At 40.9% G+C, this 19,359-nt stretch overlaps 1 protein-coding gene across 1 annotated transcript in view; it reads right to left on the reverse strand.

Moving 5' to 3' along the window:
• LOC126248540 (uncharacterized) overlaps window positions 1-19,359 on the reverse strand; it is a 351,785-nt gene that overhangs the window by 130,291 nt on the left and 202,135 nt on the right. The window contains exon 13 of the mRNA XM_049949599.1: window positions 8,887-9,083. Coding sequence (XP_049805556.1) covers window positions 8,887-9,083 — 197 coding nt within the window. The remainder of the gene's footprint in view (window positions 1-8,886; window positions 9,084-19,359) is intronic.

Here is a 19,359-nt window from a genome sequence, read left to right on the forward strand (position 1 = left end):
GGACAATAAACCTACATTCAGGAATAGCAGAAGGGAAGAAGTAACTGAAATAACTTTTGGTTCCATGATGATTGGCAGCTATGTCAAACAATGGCATGTGGTGTTAGAGCCATCCTGATCGGACCACATGTACATTAAATTCAAGGTTGAAATGGCAATCAGACAGACCATGACCTACAAGAATCCTAGGAAAACAGACTGGCAGACATATAGGAGGGACCTTGATTTAAGCTCATTGGAAATTAAAACCTCGATAAGGGATCCAGTAGAGTCTGAGGAAGTAGCAGAGGCTGTTACCACCACCATAGCGACCTCATATCAGGAACTGCACAATCACCAGGAAGTGCACAAATAGGAATATGCCTTGGTGGAATAATAGCTTTGAAACACAAAGAAAACAAGTAAAAAGACTGTTTAACCTTGTGAGACGCAAAGGACAACAGGCAAAATTTCGTGAGGCCCTTGTCAACTACAACATTGCAATTACACAAGCAAAGCAGACATTCTGTGAGGAAATGGAGAGCACAGCTGGTGAAGCCAGACTTCACAGAATCCTCACTAGAGTACCAACCAATCTAGGAGGTACGTTGAGGAAGGAGGATGGGAAATATACCGACAGCACATGAGACTCTGGAACTGCTCCTCAAAACTCACTTTCCTCAATATGCTCTGCCGGACAACACAGACCAGAATGTGATCCCAGAGAGACAATGGTTCTCAGGCACTCGAAGAGAGGACTGGGAATCAGCCAAGGAGTGTGTGGACTTCAATAAAATTCCAACCTTTGAAGTCACCTGGGCCAGACGGAATCTTTCCAGCTCTCCTGCAAAAGGCAGGAGAGAATCTCATAAGAATCCTATGCAGGTTATTCTGGGTTAGCCTAGCATATACACCACGTTGGTTAGACCTAGGATTTTCTACGGTGCCGTAGTGTGGTGGAAGAAGGTAGACCAGCGGGTTGCAGCTAAGGAGCTTGCTAAGGTGCTGAAACTGGCCTGTTTTGCCGTAACAGGCAGAATCAGCAGCACACCAACCACTGGGATGGAAGCCATGATGGACATGCCTCCACTACACCTTTGGGTCAAGATAGAGGCAGCAGCTGGGGCATACAGACTTGGATCTCATTGGGATATCCAGAATCACACACTAAGATAGTGAGTGAAGTAGATATAGGAATGGCTGGGGAAATGTCGGCCGACTATATAACAACTCCTAACTGCTTCAACAAGCCATACAATATAACAATTGGAAGCTGGAAGCAGTGGGGAAAAAACAGTTTGACACTGTATGGGGGACACTGTTTGGTTCACCAATGGGTCGAAATCAGACCAAGGCATTGGGGCAGGGGTGTACAGGGCCCAGCCAAGACTGGAGGGCATCATCTCTCTAGGAAAACTAGCCTCAGTATTCCAAGCTGAAATTGGTGCAATCAGGGCATGTGTGGAGGAGAATATGCATAGGTGCTACAAGAACCATAGCATCTACATTTATTCAGACAGCCCAGCAACGAGATCTAAGATTGTTGCAGAATGCCACAGGGCTCTGTTGGAGCTAGGAGGAAGCAATAGGGTAAAGTTTGTGTGCGTTCCTGGCCACTCAGAGGATTTGTGGCAATGAACAAACTGACAGACTATCCAGAATGGGGGCAACAACACCATTTATTGGATTAGAACCTGTCCTGACAATCACCAATGTTATGATCAAACTAGAACTACAGAACTGGCTTAGGAAACAGCATGCAGAATATTGTACCAAGGTTCATAAACAAAAACATGGTAAGGTAATGATGCCTAAACCGTGTTTTAAAAGAAGCTCTGTAATCCTGGGATTGAACAGAAAAGAGGTCATACTCATGACTGGACTGATGACCGGCCACATGAATTTCAAATGAGGGTGAAGAAACTGCATCACACCTAATCTTCGAATTCATGACATTGGAGAGTAAAAGATATAGAATCTACAGGACAACTAGACCTGAAGAAACTATGTCTAACAAAAAACTGGTAAAGGGACTTCTTGTACTATTTAAGGGCATTGGTTGGCTTTACTAGATATACAGGGAGCGATGATACCACACAGTAAACTCTGTTTCGGTGCGCGCAGTGGTGTGTTAGACAAAAGCTGTTTTAGCTTCACTGTCAAAATCAAATCAATTGTCACAGAAGAGAGTGGAGGCCGCCTGATAACAATGCACATCTCAGGCACACAGTCCTATAGGTACAGTAGGGAGGTGGTCAGTCATATTTTGTGTCAGTATCGTGAACAGATGGAACAGATGTCAAAAGCCTCTCATCCCTATCAAGGGTAATATGAGGGCTGTACAGTATCAGGACCAGACTGTACAACCTACTAACTCTACATTCAACATTTCAATTATAAGATTTGTCTTTCAAGACAATAACACACAAACACAGTACAGTGACCTCGTGAACACCTTCCTCAAGGCAACAGGACTCCAACCAATGGAATAGGGCTTGAGGGATATGCTGACACAAGAATCCTCTTTAAACACTGCATTATTTGAGGAGCACCACCAGCGGAGAATGGGACAAACTTAAAGAGCAACGTCTCAATCATCAAGTGAGCAGCATGTCAAAATGCGTGAGGTGTAGTCACATAGTGTTGAATGTTCCCCAGCAGCAAATTTTGATTTCAAAGATTTGCACTTTCAATCAGAGCGAATTTATTTTGGTTAATGTTTTGGTTTTACTTAAGAGCAAATTACTATTTTTAGTTGTGAAACTCAGAGTACTTAACATAAACCATCTCCCAACTGCACTGTCATGGGATGTGAATTTGGCATTTTTTATCATTATTGCAACACTGAGCCTCTTTTCTTGACGGTTGAAACCTATGCAGGCTGGCGAGGCCAACAGCAGCCGAAAAGGTTTTCTTATTCAAGAAATTACAAGTGGGCTGTGGTGATGCAACAAGAATCACTGTCGTGCCATATACACACACCAAAACAGTTTTGCATCACCCCAGTTCCCAGAACTCCTGAAGATAGACGTCGGCTGTGGATATTGTATCACAGACACACTCCCTTTGGCTGTTCCTAGATGTCACTAAACCCACCAAAAGATGTAAACAACCATGCATGAGCAGTGCCTATTAGACGGAGGGGGTCCGACAACCGATTAGTTCCAGTTATTCCAACAGGATGGAGGTACACGGCTCGTGTTGTCTGTAGTTCAACCATGCCTAGACGGTCAATACTGCAGTTCAATTGTGTCTGCATTGTTACTTTGTGAGGTCCATCTTTGCAACCGTGACACCATGCAGTGCGGTACAAATGGGCCTAACAACATGCTGAATGGACCGCTTAGGATTGGCATCATGTTCTCTTCCTCGATGAGTGTCGCATATGCCTTCAACCAGACAATTGTCTTAGACGTGTTTGGAGGCAACCCGGTCATGCTGAACGCCTTAGACACACTGTCCAGTGAGTGCAGCAAGGTGGAGGTTCCCTGCTGTTTTGGGATGGTATTATGTGGGACCGACGTACGCCACTGGTGGTCATGGAAGGCACTGTAATGGCTGTATGATACGTGAATGTCATCCTCCGACCGATAGTGTAACCATATCAGCAGCATATTGACCGGGCATTCGTCTTCACAGACGACAATTCATGCCCACATCGTGCACATCTTGTGAATGACTTCCTTCAGGATAACGACATCACTCGACTAGAGTGGCCAGCATATTCTCCAGACATGAACCCTATCGAACATGCCTGGGATAGATTGAAAAGGGCTGTTTATGGATGACGTAACCCACCAACCACTCTGAGGGATCTATGCTGAATCGCCATTGAGGAGTGTGTCAGTATGAATCAACATTGCCTTGATGAACTTGTGGATAGTATGTCATGATGAATACAGGCATGCATCAATGCAAGAGAATGTGCTACTGGGTATTAGAGGTGCCGGTGTGTACAGCAATCTGGGCCACCACCTCTGAAGGTCTCTCTGTATGGTGGTACAACATGCAATGTGTGGTTTTCATGAGCAATAAAAAGGGCGGGAATGATGTTATGTTAATCTCTATTCCAATTTTCTGTACAGGTTCCGGAACCAAGGTGATGCAATTTTTATGTGTGTAGTAGTGAAAATTACCACACGTTCGACGCTTGACAATGCAGCCAGTGCTGTAACGCTGCTGACACAGTGAAAATATGGAAGCCAGCCACCGTATGACCAAACCCTGCACTGCAGTTCTACTGTAGACTATGTGATGCAAAATGATGTCTTGTCGAAACAGGGATGAGATGAGCCATTATCCACGCCATCCATTTCAGTTCTGCAATGCCTGTCTCTGCCTGCAGCCAGCTGCGAGAATTACTCCACAACAGTCACTGAGCTGAAGTGGGTTATCTGGTCTGTTATACTAGATGCTGATTCCATCAGCTGTGGAGCTATGAGCTGTGTCCAAGTCCAGATGTCACCAAGAACTGAAATGGGGTCTTCCAGCTGGTGGCCTACCTGTTAGCTGATTTTTATAGTCTGCAGGATGCCTACTTGGGTACCCATGGTTCCCACCTGGGCTTGACTAGCTGCTGAGCTGTCGCTTGCCTTGTGTGGGTACACACTGCTTCTGCTGGCTTGCCTCGTGCGAGCACACTGCCACTGCAGCCTATGCTGGGGTCATGGGTTCATCACTGCATGCTCGCATGTTTCCTGTACTGAAATGCATGTTTCCACTGGCCGACAGTCGACTTCTGCAGAGGTCAGTATAGCTGCCTGCCGCCTCTGTCTGGGCTGTGGTGCTGCACTCCTTTACCTGCCAGAGTGGTGGTGGCATGACTCTACCGCCACCATAGCCTACTTAGCCCTGGGAGGTGACTTGTGTCATCAAAGGCCATGTGCTGAGTCCAGCACCCTCTACACACTCCAAAGGCCCAGCACCTGACCCTGGTCACTGACTGCAATGACTCAACCACTGTACCAGATGGAATAAATAAACAAATCTTCTACTATTATCAGTGGATAGCCATCTGGCTCCATGAACCTGCTGCCCTGCTAATCAAATTGCACCGCAACCTGTAGCCAGATACCTAATTACACCAATCATCCTGAACCTTGCTAGATGATGATACAAATATAGAAACAACTGGTAGTAATCCTCTTACTGAAAGTACAGCTAATGAAATATATGGAAATATCAACAGATGGTCTAAGACAAATGAAATTTCTTTAAATGCCTTATGCGTACAGTTGAGCACTTCCCGTAGACTGCCAGACCCTATCAATATGACCTATTCAAAGAATGAAATATGGAAAATACAAAATATTTAGCTTTTAGGGGTACAGGTAGATCAAAACCTGAAGTGGAAAACCACATCTTAAGGTGCATTTACACTGCGATTTGTATCGGCACATGTATGAGATACATGTATATGCGACTTTGCGACATGTATCGCGACTTGTATGAGTTGACAAGTATCAACCTCATACATGTATGAGCGTGCGTTTACACTGGTTGATATGTATCATTGTGCGATAGCTTCCGACGACGATTTGGAAGATTTCACATTTTTATGTGCTGATACACTTGCTCTTTTGGAAGATGATAGGAAGAAAAGGCGGACGAAGCGTAGATGGTGGCACAGAGAGTTTCTCGCGAATTAACGCTAGAGGATGGCGCATATTTTAGAAATTATGTTAGGATGAGTATGGAGTATTTCCGCGGTTTGTTATCACTGGTGGCTCCTCTTGTGTCCAAAACCAACACAAACTTTCGGGAAGCGATTCCACCAGAGGATCAGTTGGCAGTAACACTCCGTTTTTTAGCCATTGGGGATTCCTCGTAAAACGAAGATTTCATGACAAAACATTTGCATTGTCGCGCGATTGCTAATGCCAACGTTTCACACACGATTTTCGGCATCCGTTGTCAACATTATCACGCGAGGCCGCCGGAATAATAGCAAAACATTGATATACGTGCCAGATGCATGAAAAAATTATATAATGTATTACATACTCTGATATATATATATAATACTTTTACCTTCACTTCTTGGGATAAAACTTGCACAATGGCCTCGCAAACACGAAGAATAATGTTGCATATGGCACTTTTTGATATTCTATGCAGATATATTAACGTCGAAACGACAGTCGGCACCTTCAAAACTCAAACAGCCGCCAAAGAGCCTGGTACTACGCATGCGCTAATCGTCGAAATAAGCGGCAGTCGACAAGACGACAGGAAATGATAGTACTGTGCATGCGCGAGTTCTTCAAATGTCGCTCATACATGTCGCGTATATGGCCAAAAAGCGATATACAAAATGTATACGTGACATGTATGAGCTCGAGGGTCCACATACAAGTTCCGTGAATTCTTGTATGAGGTGATGTATCGCGACATGTCAAATTGACATGTCGCTCATACGTGTCGCGATACATGTATCCCAGTGTAAACGTACCTTTATATTTAATGAAATGCTTTAAATCAGTTAAATTGGCAGTACACATTATTTGTTTTAAAACTGAACAAATCCACTTTTCCTCTGTGTTCTCATTCCCTAATTTACAGAATTATTTTTTAGCTATTTACGAAAATAGTGTTTTGACTACTGTTTTATGATATATACTTATCAGTATGCCTTGTTCCCTACATTCTCTACAATGATTTCATGGGTTTGTAGGGAAGCAGCCTACTCACGCTGTAGTAAATTCACATCAGTTTCCATTGTGTGCCAGCCAGTCTGCTGTAACCAGCTCTGACGTAATAAATGTTGCGCAATACCTTAAAAATCAAGCAAATGACCTAAAACTTTTCTAGTAGGTCAGGAATAAGACTAAATTAATGTGTGTTAAATATCAGTTCGAAAACTTAAGCCATTTTCGTAATTTGGACGTTTTTCTGTAAAAATCATTGGCGCAACAGAAAAGAGCTAGAGACTTCAAAATTTATATTTAGATTCATCTTTCGTAATGATTTAATAAAAACTGTACTTTGGATTTCACAAATTAAGATTTTAGTGGAGATTCACGATTTTCTGGTTTTCGTCTCAAAACTGAAGGAAGCAAGATAGATTATGTAGGCTAGTAATTAAGGCTAGGATGTTTAGATTTAAATAGGTTGGAGGTCCGCTATGACTATGAAGATGTGAAAAGTTTCGTTTGAATACCTATAAAATTATAGCGATAGCGGATCTCAAAAGGGACAGTTCAGAGCTCATCTGCTGCGTGCAGTGCAATTAAATTAATTCTCTCGCCCACAATACCTAACTTAGCCACGTCAAAATTTTATTATCAATACTTACCTGCGTGCTGAATGCACAGTTAAATTAAGAGCTTATTCGGCCATCAGCAAGAGAAGCTATAATTTATTATGTGACTTGAAGTGGTGCGTTACTAGCACAGCGGCTAGTCGGGACAGCCGATTTGATCAGGCGTTCCCTCAGCCATCCGCACCACGGCTTTATATAAAAGAGCGCGGCGCGAGGAAGCAAGCCCCAGTTCTCTCCAGACGCTGAATGACACGCCATCTGTGTCGGCAGTCGCGCCGCGTCGGTATCACTGCTACTAACAGCCTCGGGTGCCGTATTCAGTGACTCGAGATGCTCGTAACCATGAAATCATGTCAAGTGATTTTCATTTTCTAGCTTCAGTTTGCGTATTGTCGTATTTTCACGTGCCGTCGCGGGACAGACATTCTACCAATAATTTAGCGTGGCGTTTGATGAAATACTCTCATCAAATTATGGCGAGCATTCTTTTTAACATTTAATTCGGACATTTATAGTTGCATCAGCGCATTAGACTCTGAACTGCTCTGTTAGTTAGGTTGTAGGGATATTAGTGTTTTTCATTTTGTGAATTTGAGAATATACTCAACTATTTTGAAAAATCGTGTTTGATTATGAATTCCGGACAATCTCCTGATTCCTCAGAGCTACAAGCTGCAGCTATAATAGATTTCTCAGGTGAAGTGGGCACTAGGAACTCTTTTTACAAGCTTCACGTTTTGTTAAATCGCTTTCTGGGGGCTAACACGTAAATAGAGAGCCAGTGTTGAGAACGGCGAAAGACAGCTTTAACAACATTCTAATAGCCAGAAGCTGACTCAACAAACAAACATTTTGTACTGCAATCATATTTCCCAGAATTCTTACTCGCCGCCCCACAGGTTCAACACTACAGAAAAGTGCCAAGTAAATACATCTGGATTAAACTACAAGTCAGACGGTAGTATAGTGAAATTTAAGAGTGAACTGTGGAATTTTCTGTTCATTAGTATTTTCACAAAAATTCTTGAAACTAACATTTCTCTTCAAAATATGATCAAAACCAGCACCACATTAAAAGGATTTTATTAAACTGCATTTAATTGAAATGTACATCCTTATCCACATTCCATACACAGTGTCTCACCATGGGATTCACAAAATGTAATCAGCAGTTTCAAATACACACACACACACACACACACACACACACACACACACACACACACACACCCTTCTCCTGCTCGCTCTCGCTCTCGCTCTCTCTCTCTCTCTCTCTCTCTCTCTCTCGTGGAGAACAGAGGTTATTTGAGGACTGATAAAAGGTTTTTACCTCTTATACAACAAAACGACATGAATCACATTGAAAAAGAAGTAGATTTTAAAGATGTAACTACCTTCTGATCACAAGATTTTTTTCATTAATGGGGTAGGTGATGAGAAAAACACATTCAGTACACTTTAGGTGAAAGAAATGCCACACAAAAATAATAATACCTCACATGCTTAAGAAAAATGCACAAGGCTACAGTAATAAAGAGAGCAGCAGTGAAAATTCAACTTACGTCACCTGTACGACACAAAGCAAGTAATAAATTTACCACTGAATATTAAACTTAGTTCCTAGTTACGAACAGAAATATCATTACCTCGCTTTAATTGGTTTTGGCCTGCAGGTCACCTCACCAGAATTTGATTTTATCCCAGAGACAGGACTAAACCTCTGTTGTGGAAATGCTTTATTTTCTATCAGTGGTTCCATGTCACTCTGAGACTCAGAGTCCGAGTCAGTAACTTTCTCCTTGCACTTTAGGTCAATTTCTGGCTGTATATCTTCACATATAACCTGGCAACAGCAACAAAATAGCAATATATATTTTATTTTAATACTGTACTTCATACAAGCTACATTGGCTTTAAAAGCTGTACATACATCAAATTTGACTTAAACTTAAGAGAGAAGTACGCTTGTGACACTTTATTTGCTACCATTTTTCCAGTCCACTGGGATAGATGTAATTCAAAGTACAATTATGTAAATCTAAAGATAATAACTTACCAAATAGTAGAGATGTGAAATAATCAAAATGCACATAAATAAGAATGAGAACTTTGATAGCTTTCAGAGGCAGAGGCAGAACATGTCAAGCAGAATATATGCTCAATTTCAGTAGGTACCTCATAACCCAAGTAATTCGTATCCTCCGTTCCCCTCCCCATACCAGCTTATTCGAGTTATGCAGACAGGAAGTGTCCACCAATCCTGTAATCTTCCAGGTCTCAATTTCTACTAGCCCCCACTTGCACCCATCTCCAACCCTGCCTCTGGATGCTAACTTCATCATCCTGCACCCACACTCCATTCCCTGCAGTTTCCCCTTTCTCTGTTCTATAACTGCCTCCCATGCCACCTGTACACACTGTCGTGCACTGGGCAAAATTACCTGTGCCTGCAGCCACAATTAGCCTATTGGTGCCATTGTACACCTGCTGCTCCTTCAGCCATCCCTCCCTCCCTCCCTCTCGTACCCTGGCTCCTTTCGCCTCTCACTCACTCCACCCTACACAACTCTTCACTTGTCAGGCAGGTACGCCAGAACAATGTAGTCAGCTAGGAAAATGTTGCTATACAAGGGAGTGTGTGTGAGTGTGGTTGGGAGGGGGGGGGGGGGGTTGCAGGCACTGAATAGCTCTCAAATAGGATTCCTACAAAAGCTAGCAAAGTCCTCAGTCTCATTTATGTGCCTTTCAGTGACTCATTTCCTCTACTATTCAGTGAGTTGGTAACTTTTCTCCTTAAATTACACAGGCCAATGATTTTTTTTTAAAACTTGTTTTACATTGATAGCTGATCTTTATAGATTTTTATAAGCTGAATCCAAATCTAGCCTTAGTTTTTTTGAATCACCCATAGTTTTCGAGCAATATGCTTTTTACTATATAGTATAAAAATCCTATGCTATACAGTAAACAGGGAAATTAATGAAAAGCTTTGTTACAACATAAGCATGGTTCGTATTTACAGTAAGCTACTTAAAACAATGATATGTGTTAATAGAGGTTTCACTTGTTAGCTGGAATTGGTTTGTATTTTCTTTCTCTTTTTTCTTCGAAGCTTCTTGTGTAGATTTTTCTACGATGAGTCGCTTGCTGAACTTCTCGGTGAAGTGACCAACAGTAGTCCCCCATCATGTTGGTGTTCCAGCGGCCTTGGTAGCGTTTTTCCATCACTTTAATGTCCTTGTGAAAATGCTCTCCTTCCTCCTCACTAACATATCCCATATTGTCTGGGAAGTAATCAGGGTGACTGTTCAAAATGTGAACTTTCAGACTCATTAAACATCCTAAAGTTTTAAACTTCTTTAACATTGTAGCTACAATAGAAACATATTCTGGGCCTTTTTGATGTCCTAAGAACTTTGTAATGACTTGCTTGAATGATACCCATGCTTCTTTCTCATTTAACGTCATTGTGGATTCAAAGTTAACATCAAACATCAATTTTCTAATGTCAGGTCCGACAAAGATGCCTTCTTTTGGTTTAGCTTCTGAAAAGTGTGGAAACTTTTGGCAGAGATACTTAAAACATGGTCCATCTTTAGGCAAAGCCTTTACAAACTGTTTCAATAGCCCTAACTTTATATGTAGAGGTAGTAGGAGTATGGTTTTTGGATCTACAAGGTTTTTGCGTAGAATGTTGTTCTCATCAGGTTTTGAAGACTCCCTTACACGCCAGTTCTTTCTGCACCAGTGTTGTTCCCTAGCCCTACTGTGCCATTCACACAAGAAACATGGAAATTTGGTTAAGCCACCTTGCTGACCAAGTAGCACGCATGTTACTTTTAGATCACCACATATCATCCAACCATGAGCAGAATAACCTACTTTATTTAGCACTATTTCTAGGTTTTCATAGCATTCCTTCATATGTACAGAATGTCCAATAAGTACAGATGGATACGTGTTACCATTGTGTAATAAAACAGCCTTTAAACTAGCCTCCAGTCTTCCTTTTTGTATTCAATACCAAATTCATTCATCAGACCAGGAATGTCTGGGCAGTGCATTAAATCACATTCTTGTTGAAAAAAACTTGGAAAATTGCTGCTCTCTTTTTCTGTACATGTATATGCTGGTTCCAACTGCCAATAAGTTCTTTTCTTTTAATCTAGAGCCAAGCAATTCAGCTTTTTCTTTCGTTAAGCCCAGATCCCTAACCAAATTGTTAAGTTCGGTCTGAGTAAACAATTTGGGCTCTAGACTTTCTGTATTACAACGGAATTCACCATCAACTGGTTCATCTAAATCACATTGTACATCAGAAAATCTTTCTGTTGGTATAGAATTTAAATCTTCTGGTGGTTCAGGAGTCAGCAAATCTACTGGGGATGGAAGGTTAGGGTAGCTTATTACCTTCTTGTTTTTCGAATTATGACCATTAATATCAACACTGCAAAAGTAGCAATCATCAGAATGATTTCTTGGCTCACTTCATATCATAGGAACAGCAAATCTAAAGGTTTTTTTCTCCTTTTTGGACCATTTTCTAAGATCTTCAACACACACATAACATGCCTCATGTGGCAACCAAGATTTACCTTGATCATCAAGTTTAGATTCAAAGTATGATTGATAAACCTTTTTCACAAAGTCTGTAATGTTTCTTTGGTGTTTTTTAATCACAAATTCACCACAAATATAACAAAACAGTAAGCATAGTTTTTACAACCATGATTAGACACTGTACTGAACTCATGTACAGGGAACGGAAAAGTGAGGTTAGGTGGACAGTAAACAAAACACCATCTGTTAACACAAAAATAGAATTGACCTTTTTTTGCCAGCAAATGTTTTTCAGCAGAGCTACCAACTCTATTTACATTCATTACACCCCCTTTTTAAATTATTTTAACTACATAAAAGCTGTTAAATTCTTTAAAAATCGCTTAATTTAATAAATTTAACTGCAAAATGTGAAAAAATGGTGGGTGATACAGTTTTTTAAGTATCATATTTGGATTTCCCGCCCTAAAAACAGAAGAATAAGGTCTTTTCAGCAAAAAAGTTTTTCCATCGTTGGCCTGTGTTATTTACATTCCAGCATACCACTCCTTTACCATAAATATATAAATCTACTCATACAATTCTGTTTTCTTGTCTGAAGAAATGTGAAAAAGTGTAGGGAGTGGGAGGAGTAACAGCAGGGTTCTCTCTCTCTCTCTCTCTCTCTCTCTCTCTCTCTCTCTCTCTCTCTCTTTCTCTCTCTGTGTGTGTGTGTGTGTGTGTGTGTGTGTGTGTGTGTGTGTGTGTGTGTGTGTGTGTGTGTGCGCGCGTGCATGAAGAAGGCAGAAAATTACATGCAAACTACGAGGTGCATTCAAGTCCTAAGACCTCCGATTTTTGTTCTAATTAACTACTCACCCGAAATCGATGAAACTGGCATTACTTCTCGACGTAATCGCCCTGCAGATGTACACATTTTTCACAACGCTGACACCATGATTCCATGGCAGCGGCAAAGGCTTCTTTAGGAGTCTGTTTTGACCACTGGAAAATCGCTGAGGCAATAGCAGCACGGCTGGTGAATGTGAGGCCACGGAGAGTTTCTCTCATTGTTGGAAAAAGCCAAAAGTCACTAGAAGCCAGTTCAGGTGAGTAGCGAGCATGAGGAATCATTTCAAAGTTGTTATCACGAAGAAATTGTTGCGTAACGTTAGCTTGATGTGCGGGTGCGTTGTCTTGGTGAAAAAGCACATGCGCAGCCCGTCCCGGACGTTTTTGTTGCAGTGCAGGAAGGAATTTGTTCTTCAAAACATTTTCGTAGGATGCACCTGTTACCGTAGTGCCCTTTGGAACGCAATGGGTAAGGATTACGCCCTCTCTGTCCCAGAACATGGACACCATCATTTTTTCAGCACTGGCGGTTACCCGAAATTTTTTTGGTGGCGGTGAATCTGTGTGCTTCCATTGAGCTGACTGGCGCTTTGTTTCTGGATTAAAAAATGGCATCTACGTCTCATCCATTGCCACAACCGACGAAAAGAAAGTCCCACTCATGCTGTCGTTGAGCATCAACATTGCTCGGCAACATGCCACACGGGCAGCCGTGTGGTCGTCCGTCAACAATCGTGGCACCCACCTGGATGACACTTTTCGCATTTTCAGGTCGTCATGCAGGATTGTGTGCACAGAGCCCACAGAAATGCCAACTCTGGAGGCGATCTGTCCAACAGTCATTTGGCGATCCCCCAAAACAATTGTCTCCACTTTCTCGATCATGTTGTCAGACCGGCTTATGCGAGCCCGAGGTTGTTTCGGTTTGTTGTCACACGATGTTCTGCCTTCATAAACTGTCGCACCCACGAACGCACTTTCGACACATCCATAACTCCATCACCACATGTCTCCTTCAACTGTCGATGAATTTCAATTGGTTTCACACCACGCAAATTCAGAAAACGAATGATTTCACGCTGTTCAAGTAAGGAAAACGTCGCCATTTTAAGTATTTAAAACAGTTCTCATTCTCGCCGCTGGCGGTAAAATTCCATCTGCCCTACGGTGCTGCCATCTCTGGGACTTATTGACAATGAATGCGGCCTCATTTTAAAACAATGCGCATGTTTCTATCTCTTTCCAGTCCGGAGAAAAAAAATCGGAGGCCTTAGAACTTGAATGCACCTCGTAATACGCTCAAATGTGTCTTCCCCAAAGAAGCAGTCCAAATGTGGTTTCTCCTGCCCAAAAACAGAAGAAACCATATTTGGGCATCAATGAAACCCTGTAGATGGCTGTGTATGTATGACTATGTATTATTCCTTCAGAAACATGGAAAAGGTTACAGTTACACTGTGTCTATACAAAGAAGTAACTGTCGGTTTATAATTTGTGCATAGTATACAGCAGCTGCTAAATCCAGCATGGACAAAATAGTCCTGGAAAGCCTGTAGTCAGTTATACGAGAGGTTACAACTCTATTGACATTATTTTGAGACAAGAGGGAAAGATTGGGATTACTTTCTCAGCACTTTCACAGTTACCCGCATAAAGAGTGTACAGTTCATCAGTTGAGAGGAAACATTGATTTTCATCATGAGTAACTGTAAAATATATACACAAGAAAAACTAAAGAAAGAGACAATGCCTTTTGCTGACTGACATTAGAGGCATATGCAGTTACTCCAGCATTGACTTGTTTCATAAAACAGAAAAACATGATTTTAATCATGGAGTTATGACCAATCAAGAGCTACTTATTATTTCACACAGCTATGAAAAAACAATTAACCTATTTTAAAAAATCTTGGACAATGAATGTTGTGCATATCCAAAATATACTTCTAGTGGCAAAAATAAAATATTGTAAAAATGGATGGTTCATAACATATGAACGGAATAATATCTTACAGATGTAATGTAAAAATTTCTCAGACTTAAAATACTTTATAGAGTACCTAAATACCTGTGTTCCTGCTAAATTAACTTTGACTTACATTTGCCAAACATACATCAATAATGCAGAATTAAGCAAATTAAAGCAACTAAATGATAGAAGACTGATAATGTAGGGCAAAAAACCCTTCCACCACACCAAAAATCAAAATTAAATTAGGGACAGTGTATGAAAATATCAGAAGCAGAGATAAACTTAAGTATCTAGGAGAAATAATCCAGCCTAACTGAGAGGGAAAAAACATTAATTTTACACCAAATAAAAGAAAATGAAGAACTCAGGAGAAAGGAAAGAAATGTGAGAAATATATTGGGAATTAAAACAACATTATAAATGTTTAACTTAATCAGAAAACAAAAATATACAATCATGTAGAAAAAATTACTGACAAAATCACAAAATTAAGACTAATGCCACGGCCACCTCTTTCGCTAACATATGATGGCCACAGTTGTCATATGCTTTGCACATTGATCTTTGTATAGATGCACAAATCTCTACTAATATGCTTCCTCAGTATTAAACCACGCTAGGTATTTTCCATCCTTAACTGATTTACTTAGCACATACTTCTCCACCAGGATATACAATCAGTTCAAACTTTGTGCATAATTCCTCCATGTCTATCATATTGGAACTAAATGATGTCCATTCACAGTATAACAAGGAGACCATGTGGCAACAGGATTTTTTGTTTTTGTTTTTTTTTAAATATTTATGGTACATGAAGTTCAGGACAAACATCAACCATCACAAGCAGTTCAATGCAACTCTCAAAATTCCTTTAGAAAATTGACTTTGAAGTTTCTGACCATCATCAATATGCTAAAGCAAGGACGATTTTTCTTGACAGGCTGTGTGGTAGAATGCTCACCTAACATGGGTGTGGCATAGGTTCAGTTCCCAACACTGGCAAACTTTTAAACAGAGGTGTATGTTTCATGAACATTTCCCTTAAGAATAAAATAAATAAGGATGAAAAAGAATTTAATTTGTAATTTTTTAAAATTTAAACAACCTTTTATAAAACATCATTAATTAAGAATTTATACTTGCAATGAAAATACGTAATCAGAAATAAGATGATGTGCATTTTTCATAAAAAATAGCAATTAGATATCTGTTTTAAAAATTTGCATCAGACAGAAATCAAACGTAGAACCTCCACTTGGCAGGAAAGCATTCTACCACAATGCACCTTGGCCTGTTGAGAAAAATCAACCTTGCTTTTTAGCATACTTATGATGGTCAATAAGCTCTAAAGACAATTTTCTCGAGAATTTTTGAAAGTTGCATCAAACTATTTTTGGAGACTATGGAGACTAATATCTGAGTTCTGAACTTCACCTATCATTGAAAAAAAAAAAAAAAAAAAAAATATCAGACTGCCTTGTGGTCCCCTTGTAAGTAGGATGCCAAAAACTACTTATCTGCTCTTTCCGGTACAAACCATTGTCACTACAATGACATTAAATTCACTAATGCCTGTTTCTGTAGTGACCCTATTAATAAGGTCAAGCCTGTTTGTAGCTACAAGATCTAAATTTTCCATTGCATTTAGGTTGCTGAACTAGCTGCTCAAGAAAGTTCTTGAAAAGTGCCTCCAGAACTACTTTGCCTGATTGTCTGTCCATACCACCTGTAGTGTACCCATAGATGTTCCAATGTATACTAAGTAGGTTAAATTCTCCTCCGACTAATATTGCATGATTGGTATTTCCACACTACTGATATTAGATTTTATTTGGATGATTCTACTATTTTTACGGCCAGTAAAAACCTCTGATTACTGACTTAAGTTCACTTAGGATGATTACTGGTCTCCAGACAAATTCAGTCAGACTCAATTCCAACCTTCAAAGACATATTACTTTTGTTGATAGCAATGAACACTCTTCCTCCTATGGTGTCTAAACTGTCTTATCAACATATATTCCATGCCTCATTTAATTTGTCAGAGCTTCCTACTTTGGGATTCATCCAGCTGTTGGTTCCAAGTCCAATTTGAGTGCAACCAAAGAATAAGGCCTAGGAGAGTCACAATAAAACTTATACAGTATTTTGAAAACTAACAGGCAAACACAACTGGCTTAGGAAAGTGAATCTAAACCTAGAACAAACAGACATAAACAAGCAAAAAATTAAAGACAAGCAAAAACATTGAAACAAAATTAAGAGGTAGCATCTACATTCATTCAGTGAGCTAAGTAGTTATGAAATCTCTATCAGTCCCTGCAACAGGGCCAAAGGTCATTGCAGAATGCCATGAAGCACTTGGAAGACTAGGGGAAAGCAACAGGGTTAACCTGCTGTGAGTCCCTGCTGACAGACTGGCCAGGACAGGCTTGATGACTCCATTTACTGAACCGGAACCTGGCCTAACAGTCACTAAGGAGAAGGTAAGACCAAAACTACAAAACTGGATCAGGAGGAATCATCTAGAATATTGGACTATGGTACAAAACAAAAACATGGCAAGCAAATGATGCCAAAGCTATGTTTCAAGAGAAGTTCTGTAATCCTGAACTTTAACAGGAAACAGATCAAAATCATGGTAAGACTCATCAGTGGCCATAGGAACTTTAAGATGCACATACAGATGATAAGTATAAAGCAATAAGCCGTTAAGTGTAGACTATGTGGTGAGGAGGATGAAATTATTACACATCTAATCTCCCAATTCTAAACTCTAAAGGGCAAACCATGCAGGATATTTGGGTCAGTCAAGCCTGAAGAAATCATGTCTAATAAGGAACTAGTAAAAGGTCTCCTACTACTAATTAAGGGTACCAGTTGGCTTTACTAGAATCACAGGAAGTGAAACCACACAAAACTCAGTTTTGGTGCAGGCAACATTGGGCTAAGACTAATGTTGTTTTTATCTCTCTGCATAAATCAAACCAAATCAAGAGGTGTGCAACATTCAATGGAAAAACAGTTTAAAAAAGACTGGGAAGAAAATTGATAGATTAGGAGAAGGAAGAAAAACATGAACATTTGATGGATAATTGGAGGAAGTAAAACACTAACTTTGTGACTTAAATGTGGTCCCAACTTGTAATGAAAGAAGAAGAAAATACGGTGACCAGCAACTACATGTTCTACTGTGGACAACAACAGATTGAAATGTCCCCAGGTGGATCGTGAGCTACAGGAAATGAACATAAAGGATTTAAACATAAAGTAACTGACAAAGGTTGTTGAAAGTTTTTTTGTGACTAATAAAGTTCAGTCGTGATTCAACAGTGAAGGCAACTTTTCTCCATGCTTTCAATGCCCAACGGCAATATTCTTCATCCATGTTGCTGCCAGTGTCCTGAGACGTGTGGTGAACAGTGCACAACCTCTGAGTTGAAGTTCCCAATTGATACAGCTATGATCTAGCTGTAACCATACATGCTGATATCACATGTATTTTCCATTCTGCACTCGAATGTCACACCAATGGATAATAACAGCTGTTGACATGTTAGCCATATGACATCCTGAACTACACTGATGAGCCAAACAACTGATCACTGCGAGACTGAATACCACCTGGTGGTGTTGTAGGCACATGACGCAAGGGAAGTATACACTATGTGATCAAAAGTATCCGGACACCCCCAAAAACAAGTGATTTTCACATTAAGTGCATTATGCTGCCACCTACTGCCAGGTACTCCATATCAGTGACCTCAGTAGTCATTAGACATCGTGAGAGAGCAGAATGGGGCACTCCGTAGAACTCATGGACTTCGAATGTGGGCAGGTGATTGGGTGTCACTTGTGCCATAAATCTGTATGCGAGATTTCCAAACTCCTAAACATCCCTAGGTCCACTGTTTCCGATGTGATAGTGAAGTGGAAATGTAAAGGGACACGTATAGCACAAAAGCATACAGGCCAATCAGGACTGTTGATTGGCAGAGACCGCTGACGGTTGAAGAGGGTCGTAACGTGTAACAGGCACACATCTATCCAGACCATCACACAGGAATTCCAACACTGCATCAGGATCCACTGAAAGTACTATGACAGTTAGGTGGGAGGTGAGAAAACTTTGAATGGCTGCTCATAAGCCACACATCACGCCGGTAAATGCCAAATGATGTCTCGCTTTGTGCAATGAGCATAAACACTGGACGATTGAACAGTGGAAAAACGTTGTGTGGAGTGACGAACCACAGTACACATTATGGCGATCTGATGGCAGGGTATGGGTATGGTGAATGCCCGGCGAATGTCATCTGCCAGCGTGTGTAGTGCGAACAGTAAAATTCGGAAGGGGTGGTGTTATGGTGTGGTTGTGTTTTTCATGTCAGGGGGTTGCACCCCCTATTGTTTTGCGTGGCTCTATCAGAGCACTGGCCTACATTGATTTTTTAAGCACCTTCTTGCTTCCAACTGTTGAAGAGCAATTCGGGGATGGCAACTGCATCTTTCAACACGATCACGCGCCTGTTCGTAATACATGGCCTGTGGCAGAGTGGTTACATGACAATAACATCCCTGTAATGGACTGGCCTGCACAGAGTCCTGTCCTGAATCCTATAGAACACCTTTGGGATGTTTTGGAATGCCGACTTCGTGCCAGGCCCCACCGACCGACATCAATACCTCTCCTCAGTGCAGCACTCCATGAAGAATGTGCTGCCATTCCCCAAGAAACCTTCCAGCACCTGATTGA

The sequence above is a fragment of the Schistocerca nitens genome, chromosome 3 (assembly GCF_023898315.1).
Source record: "Schistocerca nitens isolate TAMUIC-IGC-003100 chromosome 3, iqSchNite1.1, whole genome shotgun sequence".
In the NCBI taxonomy this organism is placed as follows: Eukaryota; Metazoa; Arthropoda; class Insecta; order Orthoptera; family Acrididae; genus Schistocerca; species Schistocerca nitens.